The sequence below is a fragment of the Vigna unguiculata genome, chromosome 3, assembly GCF_037176805.1.
Source record: "Vigna unguiculata cultivar grain cowpea cultivar isolate G323 ecotype 2 chromosome 3, ASM3717680v1, whole genome shotgun sequence".
NCBI classification, from domain to species: Eukaryota; Viridiplantae; Streptophyta; class Magnoliopsida; order Fabales; family Fabaceae; genus Vigna; species Vigna unguiculata.
In genome coordinates, this window is record NC_140794.1 from 7,508,389 (window position 1) to 7,523,957 (window position 15,569).

At 33.9% G+C, this 15,569-nt stretch overlaps 1 protein-coding gene across 2 annotated transcripts; it reads left to right on the forward strand.

Annotated features, from left to right (window-relative positions):
• Positions 1–8,592: 8,592 nt before the first annotated feature.
• Positions 8,593–12,830, forward strand: LOC114178967 (uncharacterized). Of its 2 annotated transcripts, XR_003603415.2 has the most exons (11): positions 8,593–8,782; positions 8,855–8,959; positions 9,116–9,181; positions 9,398–9,571; positions 9,656–9,769; positions 10,043–10,114; positions 11,186–11,269; positions 11,372–11,472; positions 11,782–11,866; positions 12,105–12,517; positions 12,603–12,830. XR_003603415.2 is itself a non-coding variant. In XM_028065126.2 (10 exons), the coding sequence occupies exons 1-10, from the start codon at positions 8,705–8,707 to the stop codon at positions 12,444–12,446; spliced, it is 1,221 nt and encodes a 406-aa protein (XP_027920927.1). In that variant the 5' UTR covers positions 8,593–8,704; the 3' UTR covers positions 12,447–12,830. The 2 variants fall into 2 exon arrangements, 1 of the variants encoding a protein (XP_027920927.1); XM_028065126.2 differs by having other exon boundaries at positions 12,105–12,830.
• The last annotated feature ends 2,739 nt before the right edge of the window (positions 12,831–15,569 follow it).

Here is a 15,569-nt window from a genome sequence, read left to right on the forward strand (position 1 = left end):
CCTCATTGGTCTGGTGGATGGTGTTGATTTCTTCATTTGGGCCTGTATTGTTATCATTATTGCTCCCTGGGAAAATCACCTTGTCCTCAAGGTGATAGTTCAGCTGCAATTCATTCCACTCTTCCCAAGTGGTGTCTTCCGGAGCCCATCCTTTCCACTATACCAAAACGAATTTCACAGGAGGGTTCGTGGAGTTGTCTATCTTAGAATCCAGTATAGCCATAGGAGTAATTGTCGGGCTATTACCATGGGTTTCAACTGGCATCTCAACTTGGTGAACAGGAATAGGACCGAGATGAGCTTTAAGCACCGAACAATGAAAAACTGGATGAATTTTGGAATTTGAAGGCAGCTCTAGCTTGTAAGCAACATGTCCAACTCGTGCCAGTATGCGAAATGGGCCATAAAACCGCTTGTCCAGCTTCGCATAAGATGAACCACGAACAGAATTTTGGCGATAGGGTCGCAACCTCACATAAACCCAATCATCAACATGATACTCCACCTCTCTTTGCTTGCCATCTGCACTTGCCTTCATCTGATCTTGTATCTTTTGGAGTTTCCTTCGAAGAGTAATTAGCATGTCTTGTCGAGTTGAAAGTAGAGAATCAACTGCCTCCACTGACGAGGAACCCACCAAATATTGAGGAATCGAAGGAGGCTCTTTCCCATACGTGACCTGAAAAGGAGACATTCCAGTGGCTGAATGAGTGGTTGTATTGTAACACCACTTTGCTAAGCCTAAATATTTTCCCCAATCATTAGCTTTGTTGTGAACCATGGAACGTAGGTACTATTCTAAGACCATGTTTAAAACCTCTGTCTGGCCATCCGTTTCCGGGTGAAAAGAGGTGCTCATGCGCAACTTGGTGCCACACAACCGGAATAATTCTCTCCAAAATTTGCTAATGAAAATTGGATCTCGGTCTGAGACCAAGCTACAAGGGAATCCATGGTGTTTACAAATCATATCCAAAAAAAGTTGTGCGACCTTAAAGGATGTGAAATGCGCGAGTAGCATTCCAAAATGCGCTCCCTTCGAGAAGCGGTCAACAACCACCAGAATGATCGTACAACCTTGGAAGAGTGGCAAGCCCGTAATAAAATCCAAAGACAAGTCAACCCATGGTTCTACTGGAATAGAAAGAGGTTGCAATAGTCCGGCGGGCCGCTTAGTTTCATACTTGGTTTGCATACAAGTTGCACAGTGAGCAACGGAATTTTGAACATCCTCACGCATGCCTTTCCAATAAAAATTGTGTTGAAGCCTCGACAAAGTTTTAGCAACCCCGGTATGCCCGCTGAGTGGAGTGTTGTGAAATTCCTCCAACAATACTGGAATGAAGGGATTGTTATGATTTAACCAGATTTTGCCTTTGTACAACAAGAGGTCTTGGTGGATGCTGTAGTGCGCCGGAACATTTGAGTCATTTTGTACATCCTTGAATAATTGAACAAATTCAGCACTTGTAAGGAGAGCCTTACGGAGTTCCTCAAGAAATAAGAAGCGAGGCATAGATAGAACAAAGAGATGACTGTCTCCAAAATCAGAAGGACGGGACAACGCATCTGCCACTACATTTGTGCTCCCTGTTTTATACTGTATGGAATAATCGAAGCCCAACAACTTCGATAAATAAACTTGTTGTTCCGACGTTTGGATTACTTGCGACATCAACTCCTTGAGGCTACGATGGTCCGTGAGGATTGTAAAGAAATGCCCGAGTAGATATTGGCGCCACTTTTTAACGGTGTTGGTAATGGCATGAAGTTCCCTGACATAGGTAGATGAACGCATGAGCTTTGGGCAAAATGGTTTACTGTGGAACGCTATCGGATGACCCTCCTGCATCAAAACCGCTCCCATGGCGAAGCCAGATGCGTCAGTCTCCAAGACAAAAGGCAAGTCAAAATTGGGTAATGATAAGACCGGTGCCTCAGTCATGGTTGTCTTCAAGGTGTCAAAAGAGGTTTGGGCTTCACTGGTCCACTGGAATGCATCCTTTTTTAAAAGTGCAGTAAGGGAAAAGTTATGGTTGCATACACTTTCATGAATTGCCTATAAAAGCCTGTCAATCCCAGAAAGCCACGTAATGCTTTGATCGTGGTAGGGGGTGGCCAATCTAACATTGCCTGAATTTTTGAATGGTCCGGTGCCACACCAGCTGCAAAAACCACATGCCCCAAATACTCAACTTGTTGTTAGGCAAACAAACACTTAGTCCCACGCAAAAAAAAAAAACTCGCCCTGTATTAATTGTTGGAAAGTCATCTCCAAGTGGTGAATATGAGCTTCTAGTGACTTGCTATAAACCAGTATGTCGTCAAAAAAAAAACAATCAGGAATTTACGCATAAATGGTTTTAACAGTTCATTCATAGTTGCTTGAAACGTTGAAGGGGCGTTACAAAGCCCAAACGGCATGACCGTATACTCGTAATGCCCGTGATGCGTGCGAAAGGCGGTTTTAGGGATATCAGCTTCAGACATGCGAATTTAATGATATCATTGCCGCAAATCCAGTTTTGAGAACCACGAAGCTCCCCCCAACTCGTCTAAGAGCTCGTCGATCGTGGGAATGGGAAACTTGTCTTTGATGGTGATAGCATTAAGGGCACGGAAGTCAACACAGAATCTCCAACTACCGTCCTTTTTCTTGACAAGCAAGACCGGGGAAGAAAAAGGGCTATGACTTGGTTGTATCATGCCATCAGACAACATCTCCTCAATTTGTTTCTCAATTTCCGCTTTCTGGAAATGGGGATATCGATACGGACGTACGGAGACTGGTGAAGAATTGGGAATAAGGTGTATTTGGTGATCCATACGACGAGAAGGTGGTAGGGATGTCGGTTTCTGGAAAAGTTTAGAGTATTTCTTTAAGAGGGTCGATATTTGATGAATAGGATGGTTAGGGATGACTTGTGAGTTAGATGAATTTGATGAGGGTGTAGTGGGCAGTATACGAATGTGAAAAAATCCTGCAGCAGCATGTGTTTGTAGAATTCGTTTAACCTGTTAAGCTGAAATGTCACTGGGCTTTGGGGGGGCATCAGCTTTAAACTCCACAAATTTCCCATCCTTAACGAACTTCATAGTGAGTTGGGAATAATCGGTGACAATAGGACCCAAATTTTTGAGCCACTGGATGCCAAGGACTATGTCAGCACCACTAATGGGGAGCACATGGAAATCCACCAGGAACTTATGACCCTGAATTTTCAATTCCACCCCTGGACAGATGCTATCACACTCAAGTTCACTACCATTTCCCACCATTACTCGTAGTGTTTTAGTGGGTTGAGTCCCCAAATTCAAAAAACGTGCCATTCTGTCTTGGATAAAATTGTGAGTACTCCCCCCATCTACCAGAATAGTAGTGGGCTGGTTAGAGATGTAGCCCACTGTGCGAAGAGCTCCAGGGGCTGGCAACCCAGCCAAAGCGTTGAAACTTATTTGGGCTTCACTTTGGCCCAGATCTTCACCTTCTTGATGAAGCGTACTAGGATCCGCCTCTAAATGTGGGGACTTGGTTTGGACTTCATCTTCCTCATCAACGACAACTAAAAGAAAGAAACGACCCTTGCATTTGTGACCTGGACTGAATTTTTCTTCACAGTTGTAACATAATCCTTTCTCACGACGGGCCAACATCTCTTCGTGAGTCAACTTTTTATACTGCGGTTTGGACGAGTTGGATAACGGTGTCGGTGGCCGAGAAGGTGTGGGAAGCAACGACAATCCCGATGAGGATGATACGGGAAGACGATGTCGTACTGAACGACGTTGGTCATTAAGTTTGTCCTCTTGCAACTTAGCTAACGTCGCGACCTGCGTTAGAGTCTGAGGTTGCAACGCTTGAACCTCGCGACGGATATCCGGTGTCAACCCAGAAATAAAATTGCTCAACAAAAAAGTTACAGAAAGACCAACAATGCGGTTAGCAAGCCGTTCAAACTCATTCAAGTAATCTTGTACTGAACCTTTCTGTGTCAACTTAAAGAGAGAACCACGAGGATCCGCGTAATAAGAAGGGGCAAAACGAACCTCGAGAGCTTAAAGAAACTCTTGCCACGAAGGGATCATGTTGTTCCGATGCAGCCACTGGAACCAACTGAAAGTTGGTCCCTCCATGTAAAAAGATGCAATCCGAAGTCGATCCACTTCCGGTGTGCGATGATACTCAAAAAATTGGGAGATCTTAAATATCCAACCCATGGGGTCGGTTCCATCAAACCGTGGAACATCCAAACGGAGATGTGGTGTGAATTGAGGGAAATCAGAGTGAAATGAACTATGGGTACCAGCGTGTGGGGATTGTATGTCTCGACTGGAAAGCTGAGAAGCAATGGCGTCCAAACGTGTAGTAATTTCATTTTGGTTAACGGTGAGTTTGAGAATAGCTTCTTCCAAATTGGTGATGGATTTGGAACGGGTGTTGTGGTCTGACATGTTCGCCTCTCAACGAGAGCACCAAAATGATATGAATAAGAAGCCTTGATTCGAGGTCAAGGAACCTCCTACAGAAAAAGGGCAGAGAATAGATGAAAACTTTCTTATTATTATTTCATTCATTCCTTCATAGCATTTATAAGACAGAATCAGGGAATAACAAACTCATAACAACCCCACTCAAATACTGACACGTAATATATCAATATTCCCTCACTCACTCCCCACGTATCAAAGTTTGTAATCCACTAAATATTTTGGCATCCTGCGAATCCTTGTTAACGTCATTGGGTCAGCTGCCTCATTGGTCTGGTAGATGGTGTTGATTTCTTCATTTGGGCCTCTCCTGCTATCATTTTTGGAAATTCGAAAAAAAAAAAGTTTTCATTATTTTATTCGATGATTTGAATACCTCAAATTTAATCCAAAACGATCTCCGTTCATGCTTAATAGGGTATTTCATTTTCGTCCCAACATTTAATATTAAATATCTAAGCATTTGATAGAATATCCATTTCTACATTATAGACTAATCTCTTTTTTTTCTATTAGGTGAAAAATACAAGTAAATTCAGCCAAAACTAATAAATAAATTAATATAAAGTTGATAAGATAACTATACGTATTTTATCTTTTTTATATTAATCTCTAAACTAAAATTTAATGATATAGAATATCAAATTGTATTTAAATATATTTTTGTAACACATGTTTACCTATAACAAAAGATATATATGAAAATTATTAATTTATTTTTAAATTTAATTATAAAAATATTTATTATCACTCATCTATAATCTATAAATTAAAATACTAACTTAAATATCGTCCCTGCACTTTGTGGAACCGTCACTGCGCTTACACCTTGAAAATTTTACTTTGAAAAATATGATTAGTCAAAGAAAATTTAGGACAAATTCAAATAAATGTGAAATATAAATACACATACACATGTGTGTGTGAAATGCTGATAACTATGTATTAGAGGAGTCAAAAGCAATACAACTTGGTAAAGTGTCCTTTTTTGTTTGTTTTTATTGAAGGTGGTAAAATAAAAAATAAAATTGTTCTTAAAGCACCTCAACTTGGAATGAAAATGTGATGTAATGCTTAAAATTATGAAGAAATGTACTATTTTTCAACCACCACAAGGTGCTGTCGTATACTCAGCAGTAACAAAGTTTGCAATAAACTCAGTGCCAATATAAAAGAAAGAAAACAAAATAAAGCGTGAATTTAGTTTACCGATAAGAGACGCACAATAGAGAAATTGATACAAAATCGATTTTGATGCATACGAGATTATCAAAATCATATTGATGAAATTAAAGACGACAGATTCACGTTTTGTAGCTTTTTCGTTAGCTATAATTGATTTAGAGGTTTCATTTTTTGAACTTTATTTTTTTATCTCTCATTATTGATTATGTCGATATTATTCAATGTGATATATTCTTCATTAATGTGGTTTTGCTTTAAGTTTTTGGTTGTTTCAATTGTGATTTTTTCTTTTTTGTCTTTTTTTTTTTGTTTTAGTTTCTTTTATTTTTACAAATCTAATTTGTGGAATATTTAATTTTTATGAGAATTTTTTTTAGGGATCAAACTTTATTTGTATATCATTGTGAATTTTGTTGGAAGTCTCATATCGATTAGAGATAAGGTCAATTCACAATATATAAGTGAGGTACAAACCTCACCTTACAAGTCGATTTTGTGGAGTTGAGTTAGGCTTAAAAACTCACTTCTAACATGGTATCAAAGCCAAGTTAGAATTTATCCTAGCGAAAGCGTATGATTACTAATATGATTGGAAATATATTTATATTTAGAATTATAAATACAAAAATATAAAAGGCAGGTTGAGATCTTAAAGTAAATGAGAGTTTTATCTTATCATGTTTAAAACACGTAAGAAATGGGAAACACTATGACACTAGTTTTATTAAGAAGGGGTGACTTGAAATTTCAATCAAATTTAAGGAGTTAACCAAAAGATATTATCCAAAATCAAGGCTTGAAAATAGTTATGATAACCATAAAATTGTCTCATTTGAAGTATAAAATTGATATACCAGATGATTGATGGGAGAGAAAAATATTGGTATGTCCTAAATAAGTATGCATTTTTACACACATTATGTTCATGTCTTATTGTTGTTATCATAATGACTATTTACAATTTTATTCAAAGAAATGTCGAAACTGATATACAATTTATTTAATATGAAAATAAAAACATTCTCTTTTACCTAAATGATCAATCTTGTCACAATGAAGTTAACTTAGACAAATTTCACACTTTTAATATAAATTCTTCAACTTAGATAGACTGTATTTAAGGAAGCATATAAGACAATATTGTACATTTGAAGAAAAAAAATACTAAATTATTATTTACTAATATAATATATTTTTACCTTATTTTTTGCTCGTGATCGTGAGAATTTTGCATTTAATATATTGCAAGTGTTTTTTTTGTTAATGTGCTATGCTAAAATGAGTGTAAATATGTTGGATCTAATACAATTACTAACATAATTATATATATATATATATATATATATATATATATATATATATAATTTTATATGAAATTAATCGTGCATGTTTTTATCTTTGTTGATTTAGTTGTTAATTAAAAAATTATTTATTGCAACAATTTTTAAAACGGAGAGATAGTAATGTCTCTACGAAAATAATATACAAGTATAAATGTTTATTTTAGTAATTATACACTTAAAATCAAATTTTAAAACAAGTTTATAAATAATATTTAATATGAAAATCAAGTCATATTTTATGTTTTTCAAACAAAAACACCCTACTTTTAAATCATTTTCGATCAAAATAATTTTTACAAATTCACATATTTTATGTTTTTCAAACAAAAATGACCCTACTTTCAAATCATTTTCATTCAAAATAAATTTTACAAATTCACATAAATTAAAATTAATTTGATAAACACATATTCAACCATACCCTAATGACCTTTATAAGAGCAAGAAACATTTTTTTTTCACTATTCTTGTGTAGTGCTTAAAACATGCAATTCTATAAAATGTAATTTCTTCATAAGCAATAATTTTGTACAAAATAATAATTTATACCATGAAAGTATCTCTCTGATTGTTTATATTTGTCTTAGTAGTCTTGAGTAAATTTAGTTCCAAACTAATAATATAACTAATAGAAAACAATAACACAAGAATTAAAAATGGCAAAAATATGAGTGAAAAATACTTTTCCTGAACTTTCAAGAACATGTAAAAGCAATAACAATTTAAAATCACAAGAACGATCAATATTTTTAACGTATAGAAACTAAATTTTCTCAATATAATAAGTAAAAATCTATAGGGACCATCAATCTATCAATCAGAATTTGTTAATATCAAACATTACATGAAGTACTTTTAACTTTTAGTAGTTTGTTTTCTAAAAATATATATTTTTAGTTAATATGTAAACTTGAATTTATTATGTTAACAATCATATCTAAAAATGAAGACATACTTGAATTTATAATGATAAAAAAATAAATTGACTTGATTTTCTAGATCAATATGTACTATTTTGAAAAAATCTTTTGATCATTTATATATTTTTTTCCTGATAATGGGATTTCAAAATAGAGAACAATATAATGTAATATGTGAATTTCTAACCTATTTATAGTCTCCAATTGATTAATTTCTTATACAAGTTTATAATATTCTTAATTGAACATCATAAAATCTCATTTTATTGTTTAAAAACCTTAACTGCATGCCACAATACATTGTGTAACGAATCTTTTAAACTATTTAAAAATCCACTTATCACCCTGATATAATTCATAAAACATAATATTTTTTTATTATATTGCGATTTTATATTTATATATATTTATAAGTTTTTATTACATAAAATAAACATTTATCATATTTATTAAATATATACCAACACGTGAGTTTACCATCATCTTCACATTGATTATTGTTCTTTTGCCTGGAAATGCGGATAATAGAGAAATGATTAGTTTCTTCATAAATTATGAAAAATTAAATTAATGACAACACACGAGAGTAAAAGAAAAAACATATTAAAAACAGGGACAGTTCATACATAAGAAAAACAAAATAATTATTGAAAGAAAAAAAGAGTTAGCTTAAAAAACGGGGTTTTTTTCCGGTTGGTAAGGAAACAAGGTCTGAGTGAGAGCAAGGGTTTTTGTAAGACAATAAACGGCGGTGCAGTGCTGACGCCGATGGGGACCGCGGCGGTGGAGAAGACGGAGGAAGTACTCCGCAGCGAGATCGACGAGCTTCTTCGCCAACAGCGCGAGGTTTTTTTTTTTTTTTTCTACACAGATATCTTAAATGTGTTGAATTCTTTCTAAAGTTTGTTGATTGTGTAGATTACTGAGAGGCTTCGAGATCCTCGAGGTCTTCGCAGAGGTGCCTTGGCGGGGCCTGCTCTTCGAACTAACGGTGCTGTTCGCCAAAGACCCTTCATTCGCTCTGTTAGTGTTTCTGAATTCCCTCTCTTAACACTCTCATTAAGATTCTTTCCCAATTTCTTCAGTTTTTTTTTTTTTTTCAGTACTGTACTGAGTGTGAAAAGATTAATATCATGGTGTTAGAGTTAATTGTGTTGATACTCTTAATTTACTGTTCAGGGAGACAGGAATGAATCCGAAGATCAACCTCCTGCGAAACGTAGGCTTTCATCCGCTGTGGTTAAGGTGTTGTTACTTATTTCTTGAATCTAGTTGTGTCTGGTTGGTACTTTGATTTTTAAGTTTTTTTTTTCCCTCTCGTGTTTTTGGGGCTTTATTTTCCCATATTGGAGTAGTGGGTGGGTGTGTTGCTTCAAAATTCAGCTGTGGTGTTAGCTCAGGGAAAAACCATTCCCACAATATAGGATGTGTTTTTAACTCAAGCTGTGTTTGGGAGTGAAGGTGGATGATGGCGAGTTACCTGAAGATGCTGATGCAGGACAGGATGGAAAGGAAAAGGATTCAGCTATTGAAGGTGTGAATGGGACTGGTGCAGTGATCCAGAGTGATAGGAACCTTTTCAATTCTCACCAAAGTGGATGGTCTAAGAGAGATGGCAATCAAAGAACTTCCAAGGTGGTAAAGAGAAATGTGTTATCTTCCTGGTGATTGTTGGTTTAAAGTTGTATATCTAAAACTTTAGCTGGTTGTACATGCCAGGTTTCTGATATTCCCCCCGCGGAACATGTTCCAAGGGTACTGCCAAAGAATGAGGATCCCAGTTTGGTTAATAGGAATAAAAGAATGTTGGGTCAGCTTCTGGGAACTCTGGAGGTATGTTAAAATAGTTGCTTGGTTTTAGGACATCTCTATAAGCTCAAATCTGTTGTTTATTTGTAGTGCAGATTTAAATTCTGTCACTCATCGCTCTCTCAGTAAATGCTTTTAACTTGAATTTTCTGTCTCACAATGTTTTAATGTCACTTTTAACGTTCTTACTAGTGTTTTTCCGTTATGTAAGCATGTTTCTCTGATTTATTCATCAACTCCATTTGTTCATATTATTATTTCTATATTTTACATGTCCTGTATTCTGAACTATTTCAGAAATTCAGAAAGGAAGACATGCAACTCTCGGGAACAGAGGCATATATGCGAAGATCCAACTCCTTGCAAAGAGTAAGTTCTTTGCAGTGCCCAATGGCATCACTGTCTGTAAATATAATAACGTCCTTGAAAAAAAAATTCAGTGAGCCTATCTTGTTTACAAGGTTATGTATAATTTTGAACTATACCTCTGGATAAATTGTGACTATCACCTTTGTTAATGGCAATATGATTTGGTATTTTATAAAATATTTACTGAAACATTTTGATGAATGAATACTTTTAGATCTTTTTGGTTTAGATAAATAATCATTTTTAATGTTCCTAATATGTAGATATTTTATGCTGTCAACTGGGTTTTGTTATGTTTTCATCTTTTATTAAGCCATTGCCTTGCATTGATAGCCACGACATGAAAGTGTGTTCATGTGTTATTATACGACATAGAAATACACATTTATCTTTTATTAAGTAATCGCTTACATTGATAACAATGGCATATCTAGGTGTGATCATATGTAAGTCAATTTTAAATAATGCTTTTTATTAAATTTTCTCTTTATTTCTGTCATATGCATGAAATTGATGTTGCCGTTGGCTACCTCAGATTATTGGACCCAGTTGCAGTTTCCTTCTTTAATCTATTGACATTATATCAATTTTTCACCCAGCCTAACCAAATTTGCCATCAATCTTAGTGGTTAGTGACAGTGTATGATGCTCATATGACTAGCGGCTGGGATTATAATGCCACCAATTGAATGGACAAGTTTTATATGGTCCAAACCAAAGTCCCAAAAAAGGCTGTTACAACTTCTTTTAATGGAAACGTGTACATTCATGTGATGTGACTGTGATATGTACCTGAAAATGTAGCCAGAGTTCTTGATTAACTTAAGTTCCAATTTGGTTGACCAAGGATAAAATTAACGAAGTAGTGAATCAGTGACCAGATTGGGTGCAATGTGCCATCATATAATTATATGAGGGATTTTTCAATGGAATATTTTATGTTATGACGATTTCAAGCTGTCTGAGCAACATGTCAATCACTGAATTTTTCTTGCCACTTTATCTTCTCTCTCACTTATAATAGCATCCAAAGCTCAGAATAATCTCATATACCTTGAAATTATTTCCTAGGCGGAGCAAAGGGCACGTGAAGAAAGTGAAAGGCTTAGGAAAGAAGAGCGTGAACAACTTGCTGAAAAACGAAGGAGAGACTTGGTTGGCTTTCGATGATAACTATTATTTTGCTATTCATAATAGTCAACAAAGTTCCATGTTGATCCTCACTAACAAATATATTATTTCCTTTATTCTCATCAGACCCTTAGGGCTCGTGTGTCTGCTAAGACAGAAGAAAAGAAATTGGAGTTGCTGTTTCTTCGCTGGAGTGAGCATCATAAAAGACTAAGCAATTTTATAAGGTTTGCCCTATTCAATTGTAAACTAATGAGGCATGAGTCTATATCATGTAGTATCTTCCAATCTGGTGTAGTTATATCTGACATCAAATCATGTATACCATGCAGGTTATTTTTAATTTTGGTCCAAAAGTGTCCATATTCACATTTTATTCAGACGAAGATAAGTTTCTACTCATGTGCATTGTAGTGTTGACTCAACTTGATGACTGGATGTTTCCTGCTAATTGCAGGATTTTAGGTAGACATGTGAAAGTTTTTATTTGAACTTTTTCGTTCTTCTTTGATTGATTATTTCATGTATGTTTGTAGGACTAAAGCAGAACCTCCAATCTACTATTTGCCTAACAAGCCCTTGGATGAAGATCCAATGTCACTGGAGAAGCGCAAAGAAGAGGTTCCCAAATTTAGACATTTGATTTCTCTTGTTCTTCATCTTAAAACATCATTTTTGAGCACCATGGACAGGAACCATGATTGACCTGTTAAATCTCAAACAATGATGTTATTTTCTGTTGTTAATTAAATTGGGGTTTACGAGTGCTTGCTCACTATCACACTAGATTCAGGATTCTGGCATTTTATAACATATCTTACTTTTCCTTGGTAATATGTATACCCTTTTCAATCTGCAGGCATTCCTAGAATGGAAGAATGCAAGAAGAGAGGAAGTGTCTGAGTACCAGAAACAGATTGGGGAACAGTACGTTGCCAATGTTGAGAAGGATTTGGAGAGATGGCAGAATGCAAGGAACGCAAGGAAAGCAAACAATGACCAGAATTTACAGGAGACTATGGACAAAGAGTTGGATACTCATAGGTTGGAGCATGGTCCCAAGAAAAGAAAGATCCCAGATGGAAACAATAATGAAGATGATGATGATGATGTGGAAGATATAAATGTGGGAGAGGATGACATGATGGATGATGAATTAGACGATGACTCTGGTAGAAGGATTGATGAAACAACAAAGTAGGGAGCAGGTAACGCCATTGTAGATCCTGCAGCTGATGCTGACAACGCAGAAGGGAAGTGATCACGCACAAGGTCACAATTTTCATTAGTTCTTCTGAGTTATTTGTTTTTGTATTTTATGTCTTGCTATTTAAGCTTACGTATTTGGACTTTGCAGCCTTCTATTTTCTGGTATTAACCTGAACTTTGTACACTTGTTCTCTCTGTACTGCTAACATCCTTTAGAAGCAGTTTGAAGATTTAAAAGCTTGGTGTAGTTTTCTTCCCTTGGGCAATTGCTACAAAATTGAATTGTAGGGTGAAACACCCCTCATGTATGAAGTAAATATTTAGATGTTGTGGTTTGATTCTTAGTGACAGAAGTGATTTTCAGTGTTCTGGTACATATCATTTGTGTTTGGCTTAGAATATTTTACCTTCAAGTATGTAACTAACTACCAAACTCACTAATCTCTGTTTCTTGTCTTATAAAAAATAAAAATTCTTCAACTAATCATTATATACATCATTTTTGTACACATCTTTGTTTCAAATACTAAGCTAGAAAGAGAAAATAAAGGAAAATTAAAAAATTACTAAAATTATACATCACACACATTAGGGCTTGATGGTAAGAAGTGGATGACCAGTGCTACAAATAATTGGAGCTCTCTGATCTTGATTTTTAGAATGCAAATAATCTGACTTGCTCTACCAGTTCTAATTGCTATTGTTTTCTCTCTTTCTTTTGATTTCATTTGGTTCCAAACCATTTTTAAAAGTACCAATAGAGACTAATTTAAAACTTAATTATTTTCGTTCAAAGTTTTATTAATTATTTTACCTCTCATTTATCAAATTCAAGTTCTTAGGCAACATAATTCCTTCAATTAAGTATATAGTTTCGTCATATACGTAGATAAATAATTTTTAAGCAATCATACATAATAAACAGCTTAATTTCTAATTTCCTTTACCTTGAACGATCTCCTTCATAAAATCAAATCACTTCTTCAACAACTCAAACTCACAGGTGAACCTATTTTCACACAAAACTTAAGCTTAATGATCTGAAAGTACCTTTAGACAAATGTTGGTAATGGTTGGGGAGCCACACCTCCCAAAGTTTTTCATTTTATTTTTTATATATATTTTAAAATTATATTGATATATTATTATATTATTTATATTAAGTTTAAAAAAGTTTTCTTAAAACTTGTAAAACCACAAACATCCACCCTATTTCTTTCTCGCTTCTACAATTTTTTTCCTTCATTCTTTTGTTTCTCTCTCTTACCTCCATTTCTTTTTCACTCTCCCTCTTTCTATCTCAATTTCCATCCTTAATCTCTCATCCTTTTTCAAAATTAAATTGTACCACAGTGAAATTGAGAGACCAAGGAACATTTTGGATAGATCAACTTCTTCTTTTGACTAAGTTTATTTTCTACCTTTTTTTAAGCGATCTATTTTCTTCTTGTATGTGACTTTTCTACATTTTAAGCATATCTTCATGTGTTAGAGATAATCAAATCATGTTCTAATCGTTAATTGAACTCTTCTTTATGTAGATAGAGCTATTTTAGGATTTAAAATTGTGTAAGGGAAAAGCATTATTAGGAATCTACTTTTTAAGTTAAGGGACACAAATAATTTAGAAGTTGTTAATTTTCTTGAAATATTAAGTCTTGGTTTTGAGATTTTATTTGGGTGTTGAGAAATTCTCCAATTGCCTAATTGCATGAAAGAAAACACACTTGTCTACTGTGTACCAATGGGCAATGATAAATTTATCCTTTTCTAAATATATGAGATTTGATAAATTTATATTAAAAATATTGTGATATAGAATAAAAGAATTGATTCTCTTTTTAAGAAGAAGGTTTGTGATGAAGATGTAAAGAATGCATCTACATCAACTAAACTTGAAAATTTTATGAGAATCTAAGAATTGAAGCAAATAAAAATCAAGTCTCTAAAGTTTCTATTCTTACATATAACAAATTTGAAAATTCTTTAAGATGTGATTCCAGGAAACATCCTCAAATTTGACAACACCTACTAAATTAAATTGATGAGGTACGAAAGGTTAATCTAAAATGAAGTCCATAGCAAGCGCATCTAAAAAAATATTCGTGGTTTGATAAAGATGATCATTAAAGAAAATTTCAATATACTTAGTTTAACTTATTTCTTTCATGGTTAGAGTATTTGCCATTTAAGGATGTCATATTGCTTATCTTACTATCTTTTTAGTAAAAAATCAATTGGGTGCCTTGGTTTGGATGTTTGGATTCTAGTATCATATATGTTTGTTTTGAGTAGAAGAAATGAAGATTTTTTTAAATTAGAAAAAAATAATTTATATGTAAAAAGTCTAATTTGGCACCCCTGATTTTTTTATCTAAATTCGATCACTACTCTAGATCATAAACACAAACATTGGAATAATTTAAGTAGGAGTCACATGTAACCAAAAATACCAAACTTTAGAAAATAATAAAAAAGAAAACTTACTTTATAAACGATTTTAATCGGATGAGGTTGGAGTAATTTTTACGGTGATTCTAATAATAAGCTCTGATAAAAAAGATAAAGATGAGTTTTATATTAAAGAAGTTTTTATTCATTGAGATAATAAAATAATTATATTAATTATGACATCTAAAATAGTATCCAATATAAAATCTGAAATTTTTATTACAATTTTATTTTTAAAAAACGTTTTCAAAAATCGAAAAATATATACTTAAATCATTCCGAGATTGAATTATAAATAAATATAAAATTCTTCTAAAAATAAATATTAGTAGAATAAGTAGATATTGGAGCAAAGAGAATTGACTTAACAAAAGTCTTCAAAATAGTGAAAATCAGAAATGATGAGACAGGAAAGAGAAGAATCCTACCCCACTATTTCATTTCTTCTTCTCCGGTGCTTTCATTTGTCAAGTCTTTTGAATCCTGCTTGCAAAGCTGCAAGACAACGATGTGTGTTTTCTTTGGCATTTTTAATCTCACTCAAATTTATATATATATATATATATATATATATATATATATATATATAAATAAATAAAAGGAGATTTTAATCGTCAAAGTGTTCACTTTATTTATTATGGTTAGTTATGAATTAAAAAGTTTT

Bases quoted from the DNA above. Each gene is read 5' to 3' on its own strand.
- LOC114178967 (XM_028065126.2), top strand. From the start codon at position 8,705: ATGGGGACCGCGGCGGTGGAGAAGACGGAGGAAGTACTCCGCAGCGAG. The intron at 9,182-9,397 runs GTGTTGTTACTT...TTGGGAGTGAAG, and splicing joins TTTCATCCGCTGTGGTTAAG to GTGGATGATGGCGAGTTACC. The intron at 10,115-11,185 runs GTAAGTTCTTTG...ATTATTTCCTAG, and splicing joins GATCCAACTCCTTGCAAAGA to GCGGAGCAAAGGGCACGTGA.